The sequence below is a fragment of the Cebus imitator genome, unplaced genomic scaffold (assembly GCF_001604975.1).
Source record: "Cebus imitator isolate Cc_AM_T3 unplaced genomic scaffold, Cebus_imitator-1.0 Scaffold497, whole genome shotgun sequence".
In the NCBI taxonomy this organism is placed as follows: Eukaryota; Metazoa; Chordata; class Mammalia; order Primates; family Cebidae; genus Cebus; species Cebus imitator.
In genome coordinates this window covers 577,953-586,633 of record NW_016107812.1, presented here as the reverse complement: position 1 = coordinate 586,633, position 8,681 = coordinate 577,953, and the positions used below count along the sequence as shown (strand labels likewise).

General features: G+C 49.3%; 1 protein-coding gene and 1 non-coding gene across 15 annotated transcripts in view; both read right to left on the bottom strand.

Moving 5' to 3' along the window:
• Window positions 1-8,681, bottom strand: part of EP400 (E1A binding protein p400) — a 133,127-nt gene that overhangs the window by 42,042 nt on the left and 82,404 nt on the right. For all 14 annotated transcript variants that reach the window (XM_037733183.1, XM_037733189.1, XM_037733185.1 and 11 more), the window contains 5 exons: window positions 8,326-8,420; window positions 7,607-7,887; window positions 5,961-6,163; window positions 5,704-5,873; window positions 3,717-3,913 (listed from right to left, as the gene is read on the bottom strand). In XM_037733183.1, coding sequence (XP_037589111.1) covers window positions 3,717-3,913; window positions 5,704-5,873; window positions 5,961-6,163; window positions 7,607-7,887; window positions 8,326-8,420 — 946 coding nt within the window. The remainder of the gene's footprint in view (window positions 1-3,716; window positions 3,914-5,703; window positions 5,874-5,960; window positions 6,164-7,606; window positions 7,888-8,325; window positions 8,421-8,681) is intronic.
• LOC119468819 lies at window positions 4,204-4,339 on the bottom strand. Its single transcript, XR_005197590.1, has one exon. It is a non-coding gene; the product is annotated as a small nucleolar RNA SNORA49 (small nucleolar RNA).

Below are 8,681 nucleotides of genomic sequence, written 5' to 3'. Positions count from 1 at the left end.
CACCTGGATTCCAATCACCCTGAGATAACCACTAAAAAAGGTGGGTACGGCACTTTCATCCATGTGGTTCACAAAAATGTGCCACTGCATGTGTGTGACAGTGCACTTCCGCGGGCACACTTTTCCGAACAGGCGTATCTCACGGCTACTTCAGGAACAGCAGCCTGCTTCTGCCGCCCCCACCCCAGCAGCTGCATCAGTGTGAACCTGGGTGTGTGCTTACACCACATTCTGTGTGGGGAAATGTCTGCCTCACTTTCTACTTCCCTGCATTTTGCTGTCCCTGCCAAATGGTATACTACAGAAGTCCCTCCACATGAGCTCATTTTCCAACTGGCTGCTCAACACCGTGGGACGGCTGTGCCCCGGTGACAGGCATGCCCCAGTTCCTGCTTTGTGCCACGTGACAAAGCTGCAATACACATCTTTAAATAACAGGATGTAGTCTCGGGCATGGCAGGGCTGGGAGCAAACATCGTGTGCCATTTTTCTGTCAACAGACCTTGTCCAGCTGCCTCCAAAATGGCTGAAGCAATCCCACGTTCCATCAACATGAGAACGTCCCCTTCTTTAGTGTCAGGCTGAGGGTGCTCATTCCCTTAGGGGCTCACCGGTCCGGGGCACGGGAATAGAGATCTTATGTCTTAAATTGGTACTTGCGTCTCCAGATCAGTGACCTGGAGCAGCTTCTCATACTTTCTGGCTACTTGGGATGGATTGTTCATATTCATAGGCCCTTCCTTTTTAAAAGTAAGCAGGGGGTCTTTATGTGTCTTCTCGATTTTTAAGAGCTATACTTGCAGTGAGAATGGCTAGTCGTCTCCCCACCCTATCAACCACCTATCTACTGGGCTCACCCTATCTGTGCGACGCACGGCTTCCCCTCACTGCAGCTGAGTGCGCCTGTCTCCCCTGACCTCAGGGTCTGTGAGGGTCAGGCGGCCCCTCCCAGCTCTCGGCCACAGGTACTGTCTCTTCAAGAGTGTTCTAATACTGCTGCTCCACAGTTAACACGCAAGTCCTTCATCTGGACTCCGCTCTGGCCAGGCATAGGAGCAGCACTCCAAGCCCCTCCTCTCATAGTAGAGAGCCAGGTATGTGGCACAGTCATGACATAAAAGCCCTCCAGTTGCTGTGACAGCCAACCTTTGTAACATGCTAAATCCCCATGGGTGCTGGGCTATCTGCCCCAACACTGACAGCACCCTTATGTGGTTTGGGGGTTCCCACGGCTCACAGTGGGGCACACTCCCACCCGCAACGCTGGGCTTCAAGATGGCGGCCTTCATCAGAATGTCCACACTGCAAGACATCCTGATGCTGGTACCACCAGCACCATCCTACCCAACCCTCACACCCATGAGGGTTTTCACAGAAATACTGTTTGAGGATTACTTGGGGTAAACTTCACATGCTCATAAACAAAGTCTACCCAATCGAGAACAAAGCATGTCTTCACACTCAGCACAGCTCATCCCGCACTCTTCAAGTTCACCTCATGCTTCCCTTCGGAGGCTCTGTTCCTGCACTGCTAAGGCCATGTCTGAGACTTTCCTGCTACTGCGAATAAAATACTTTTCCAATTTCTAGCTAATAATGGCTAAAAGGCCAACAATGCAGAAGGGATTCCACACAAAGTCCTTATCCACTCAACACAAACCATGCACCCCACTTATATTCATCACCAGGCAAATGTACGCACAACGTACTGTTAAAAGAATAAAAGATTACAAAATAGGACACAGTGTGAGCCTTCTTACAGAATGAGAAACACGTCTAGAATGACGCCCGTCTAGCCGCTTGTCATTGCTGCCGCTACAAGGCACCGTGTGAGCCTTCTTACAGAATGAGAAACACGTCTAGAATGACGCCCGTCTAGCCGCTAGTCATTGCTGCCGCTATAAGGCACCGTGTGAGCCTTCTTACAGAATGAGGAACACGTCCAGAAAGACGCGCGTCTAACCGCTAGTCGGTGCTGCCGCTACAAGGCACCGTGTGAGCCTTCTTACAGAATGAGGAACACGTCCAGAAAGACGCGCGTCTAACCGCTAGTCGGTGCTGCCGCTACAAGGCACGGTGTGAGCCTTCTTACAGAATGAGAAACACGTCCAGAAAGACGCGCGTCTAACCGCTAGTCATTGCTGCCGCTACAAGGCACCGTGTGAGCCTTCTTACAGAATGAGGAACACGTCCAGAAAGACGCGCGTCTAGCCGCTAGTCGGTGCTGCCGCTAGAGGACCCTTGCTTTTCTTTATAGGCTTTCCTTTTTTCCTCGAGGAACACGTTATACATTTATAGCAAGCAAAATAATAATAAAACTATTTAAATACAGCACTGAATTGCTATAACACCAACTGTCGTGTTAAAAACAAATGGTTGGCTGGGCACATTGACTGACGCCTGTAATCCCAGCACTTTGGGAGGCTGAGATGGGCTGATTGCTTGAGCCCAGGAGTTCGAGACCAGCCTGGGCAACATAGAAAAACTCTGTCTGTACAAAAAATACAAATATTAGCCAAGCATGGTGCTGCACACCTGTAGTCCCAGCCACTTGGGAGGCTGAGCTGGCAGAATCCCTTGAGCCTAGGAGGCTGAGTTTCAGTGAACCAAGATTATGCCACTACACTCCAGCCTGGGCAACAAAGTGAGACTGTGTCTCAAAAATAAATAAATAAATAAATAAATAATAATAATAATAATAATAAGAGGTTAACAGCACACTTTAGGGTTTCGTTGCAGTGTCAGCTACTGCCTATGAGGCCTGATGCAGAGACCATACTGGTCTAGCTGCAGGTTCCTTACTGGAAACTGACAAGTCACGATGAGAGGGAGTCTACGCCGTGCTCAGTACACAACCAGGCACAAAATAAGCAAAAAAAAATTAAATCTCCTATTACTCTATAACAGCAACACTAGAAATTTAGAAGTATACAGTAAACTTTCTCCATTTCCCCAATTATGTTTTGACAGTTATAGTTTTTATCCTTAAAGATAATAATAGGTTTTAGCCAGGTGCAGCGGCTCACACCTATAATCTTAGCACTTTGTGAAGCTGAGGCAGGCGGATCCACAAGGTCAGGAGTTTGAGACCAGCCTGGCCAATATGGTGAAACCCTGTCTCTACTAAAGATACAAAAATTAGCTGGATGTGGTGACACGCGCCTGTAGTCCCAGCTACTCAGGAGGCTGAGGCAGAAGAATCACTTGAACCTGGGAGGCGGAGGTTGCAGTGAGCCGACATCGTGCCACTGCTCTCCAGCCTGGGTGACACAGCGAGACTCCATCTTGAAAAAAAGAATTTAATTCTTTTTTTTCCACAGCTGTTGACCATTCTTTCAATAGCGGTTTTACTGACAGGTAATTTATAGTTCATAATAATTAAAACAACCCAAAATGTAAATTGTACTTCTAAGATTGAGGTACTCTGGAAGAAGAGGTACCAGATTTAAAAACTGAAGGCAGCAAGATGACTTGTCTGAGCAGCATCACTAACTTACGATTTCGAGCAGATGTTCAGTGTAAACAAAAGGAATAGATAAAACAGCAGAAATATAACTCTGTCTGAAGGAAAACAAACAAAACATCGTTGAAAATTAAGCCATCATACACTGTCTTCAGTTTTGCTTTTGTTTCTGCACTAGTGCTTTCCGCACCAAGACCTCCTGCAAAGCGTCTCGTTCCTTCCACGTCCACCGGGCCGCCCAGCAGGTCCTCACCTGTATATGTGGATGTCTTTGCATCTCCCAATTCTATCACACCACTCCTGAGCTTTGGCATCCATCACCGGATTTAGGTCATTGTCATAAAACACGACGGTGTCTGCCTCCACAAGGTTTATACCTGTGGCCCGGCTGTGAGTGGAGAGAATGGCACAAAAAATCCGCCTGTCTCTGTTGAAACTCCTCATCAGTTCCTGAGATGAAACAAAACACCTGAGTTAGTATTCTTGGAAAATGCTAGGAAACCTTGAACACGTTTCGACATGTATCAATTAGGAATTATCGCATAGCAAAACTGCTTGGTTTGTATTCCATGCAACACGAGGCCCATGCTAAAGGCACATCAAGGTCCCAACGCAGTTCTCCAGCTCTTCCGTGCAGCTGCCATCATCTTACGCGCACCCTCCACCAACACCCTCATAACCGCTTAAATAACACAGCCATGAGTGACATGAAGGAAGAAATTCGATTCTGCCTTGCATTTACTGTCAGCTCAACTTGTAGGCCCCAAAAGAAAACAGCGTCTCACTGGGGAGGGATATGTGCTTTCTCATCTATCCTCAGGCAATGCCAGGGCACTTTACAGACAACAAAAAGCCCCTGGAGTAAGGCTGAGGACACAGGAAAAACAAAACTGTGAAGGACGTTCTTCTAACCTCACCGAGGACCACGAAGTGACAGGCGTGAATACTTCTCTTCCATAATTACTTCCGTGCCAAGACAAAACCTAACCGTGGACCAACTCTCTGCCCTCAAAACATTCCACGTGTAATTTATTATATTATTACCAAGAAAACTTGTGAAATTGCCTTTTGTGCTATTCCTTTCTAGGCCTCTCCAGCGTGTGCATGAGCAGGTGTGTAAGACAAAGCAGGCCGTGTGACTTACAGGGCAGCGTCTTGGCTCTGCGCTGGGGAACACGGGACCGTGCTGCTAAAGCTGGCTCTGAAATGCTGCCGATGAGGACCTAGCGCAGCACGTGGAATGCTGGGGAACAGTCTCTGCTCACGAAGCTGCCAGAGCACAGGGCACAGGGCACAGGGCCCATGGACAAGCCCTACGCACTCACTCTTCTGCTGAACACTTTCTTCCCAAGTGTGGATGACCATAAACATTTCAACAACAACTGTATAGACAGATCTCTACGTGGTGTGTTTGCTGCCATATAAGTAAAGGTCCTAAATACAGACTGAAGCACACAGCACCCTTACGGTTCAAATCCACACTGCCAGGCTACTTTCTAGAGTGCCATACTAGGCTATGCTTCCAGGAGCAGGATATGAGACTGTCTGACTCACTATGCCTGATGGAATCCAAACAGCCTTGGCAAATCTGGTAAGGAAACAATGGCCATATTATACTAACTTGTATTTCCTTTCATTCTAAATTGGTTAGAACTGTTTTTCGTATTTTTACCCCGTAGCTACCTCTTGAAGGGCACCTGTGCCGTCTTATGGTGACTGCAGGTCACCAGCGTTTATCCTGAGACATCAAGACTGCATTTACCAGGCCGGGCGCGGTGGCTCAAGCCTGTAATCCCAGCACTTTGGGAGGCCGAGGCGGGTGGATCACGAGGTCAAGAGATCGAGACCATCCTGGTCAACATGGTGAAACCCCGTCTCTACTAAAAATACAAAAACATTAGCTGGGCATGGTGGCGCGTGCCTGTAATCCCAGCTACTCAGGAGGCTGAGGCAGGAGAATTGCCTGAACCCAGGAGGCGGAGGTCGCGGTGAGCCGAGATCGCGCCATTGCACTCCAGCCTGGGTAACAAGAGTGAAACTCCGTCTCAAAAAAAAAAAAAAAAAAAGACTGCATTTACCTAACGACCTGGCTTTTAACAGAACATACCAAAGGATGTATTGAGACTTATAAAGTTCGAAGGCTCATTAAATCCTTCCCCTTTCACTTAGAAGGGTCAGGAGACCACTGAATCTACACAGCGCTTAGACATCAGGGACAAGGCGAGCAGTGTGCTTCTCACCTGCCGTTGCTCGCTGCTGGCATTTTCATCGATTCTTACATAGGTAAGGTAATGGAAGTTCAAGAACATCTCTAAAATGTCCAACATAAGAACCATCTGTGATAAAATCAGCACCCGACGTCCTTCAGATTTCAACTTCTGAAGCAAGATAGCTAAAGCTTCCAACTTTCCTGGGAAATGAATAACATCAACAGTGCCTCATCATTCAGAGCCAACCCAGCTCACACAACGGGCTGTGTCACCAACCTCCCCCATACCTGAATCGAACTGCACCAGCCTCAGCTCAGGGAACTGCAGCAGGCGTGGAGCTGTCGTCTGCCGTAGCTGCTGGAAGTAAGGGGCAGCGTGCTCTCTCAGGCCCTGCCGGAAGATCCTCATTCTGTGGCTGTACAGGGGTGGTGGCCGCGCCACCCGTAGGGAGGCGGGGGCTGCCACCACCGGGGGGATCACAAAGGCCACCCTGAGGAGCAGAACGCAAATTTTGTCACCAGCAGGAGCCACATACTTTCACCCAGCATGGGGGCTCCCGAAAGATGGGGCAGAGACCTCTGACAGTCCAAGTCCCAGGAAACAGCAGGGCCCAACCCAGTCATATGGACATGTGGCTGTTGGCCCACAGTTAGAGGCCCTATGAGGCAGATCCTAACCAGTTCTGGCCACCAACCACCACCTTAGGGACTAATTCAGACAGTCCAGGGCTAAACGATCAGTGGGGGTGGATTCCCCAGACCACAGGCACTAGTTCAGAGGTGAGCCATTCTGTTTCTAGAGTGTCTTCACCTGGAAACTTTGGGACAAAGGTGCACTGTCTCGTGAACACTAGAACTGCCACAGCCACTGTGCCACCAGGATGGGGACCAGACTCAGGGTGAAGGAACTTTCCAGACAGCAGGACGACAACATAGCGGAGCTCGCACAGCCAACCTGAGGCCCACCTTCCAACCTGTGGCGGTCACCTGCACCAGAAGGCCCTTCCTTCGGACATCAGCTATGGCTCACTCCCAACTGTATTCAAAACGAATGGCCACCATGATGTTCAATGAGAGAGGAGTACCAAAGACAAATCAGCACCCGAAAGAAAACCTCCAGGGGCACAAGGGCACTGACGTAGCCACCCACAGACCAGGAGAAGCCAGAGGTGGCTTATTCGGCCTTGGAGAAGCACTCCCGATTTTCTTTCCCTCCATTAACTGTGCTTCCTGATCTGAAAGACCTAAAATAGGTCGATCCTGAAAGCTGGGTCAAGGCACAGGGAGAAGCCAGGTTTCCCTTTGTCTGGCAGACAACTGCGAGAAATACAACAGCTCCAAGAAGCGGAGAAAACATGTCTGACGTGGCGCCTGGAGGCGGGTCCAAGCAGAGAGTGGACCTGCAGACAGGGTGAAGTGCTCTACTGAAAGCAAGCTCGGGAAGAGGGCAGGTGCCCACCAAGTGCTCGGACTTGTTCTCCATTAAAGCATGTTCTGAGCTCGACTGGTGCATACATTTCTCATCATGTGATGTTCACACACTCATGTGGCTCTTTTAATACGATGATTTTTTTGGAAGAGTAAAATGAAGAGTCCTTAGCAACACAGTGATCTGTCCCCAGGCACAGCGTGAACTCAGTGCTATGGCTCTGCCCCCAGGGCTGCCAACTTCCTTCAGAAGCTGCACGTGGCACTGAGAGACCAAGATAACAAAACCATCTGATCCCAAAGCTGAAGACCCCAAAGAGTGACCTCAAAACAGATCTCTAAGAGACAGCATGGGGAGAAGCCGATGGAAATAAGATGAATATCCACGAGACAAGAAGGGGCCTTCCCGGAGCACAAGCAGCCAGAGAGCCCCAAAAAGACCACGAGGTCTGTGCACAGACTGCGGGACCCGTCGGTAACGTCCTGCAGGGACCGGGCTGCGGTACCTGTCAATAACGTCCTTCAGGGATTCTCGACACTGTCGAAGTGTCAACATCAGCTCACTTGGACTTTCTGAAGGTGAAGCGTAACTGCGCACTGGCCCGGCCTCCTTCCCACGATGGGTCTCCTTCCCATCCAGAGACCCATGCCACCATAACCTTCCGTGGCCAGGCAGGGTACAAATCCTTAGCAAGTCTCTGCCATAGACTGGAGCTTGAGAACAGCGCCGCTCGTTGACCAAATAAATCTGATCCAGGCGCTCTTTCAAGAGTCTGATCTTTTCCTCCTTTATCAGAAAGGGATGAAAACAGTTACTTGAGAAACAGAACGGCAAGTTACTTCTTCACCAAACCCCTTGGCATTTCCCATGTACAGGATCCAGTTCAATGCCCACAGTCTTGTGCTACAGGAAAAGGACAGAAATGAAGAGGAGAGCACAAGCATTCTCCTTCTTGCCAAGATGGGAAGTGTTTCTCAAGACACAAGTGAACAATTCTAATGCCCAGGTAGACTTGCAGAAGGACATAAAAATAGAAAAAAAAGATTCTGGCAGTCTTAATCCAGTTTCATCTGTTTTATTAGGAAATTTATGTTTTAAAATAAGAATTCAGTACCATAACTTAAGGATTCACAGGGGCCTTTAAATATCACAAACACACACAATGAACAGCTCCTGGAAAGCCGCTTGTCCGAGTGCACCAGGGTCTCAGGCTCAGATGCTTACCTGGGTCGGCCCTCCAATTGGAGAAGCTGGCTTGGAGGCTGCTCCGGTTTCTCCTACAGCCAAGGCATTCACCGCCACGCGGCCGGGAACACCAACTACAAATGCATAAGGAAGAGGTAAGAAGGAACGCCAGGGTCACAGGATCTCATCTGCTACCAGCATGCTCCAGGGAACCTCGCCCTCCACCAGCACATTCTGCAGAAAGTCTGCAACAGCATGAGCCCAAGGCCTCATCCTCCACCCCCATGCGCGTGGCTCAAATTTAAATGCTTTAGATCTGCTACAGAAGCATGCTGCCTCCCAGGCCATGACCGGAGCTGAGTAGAGCCAGGGGCTTTTCCCTTTCCTTTGGGAAG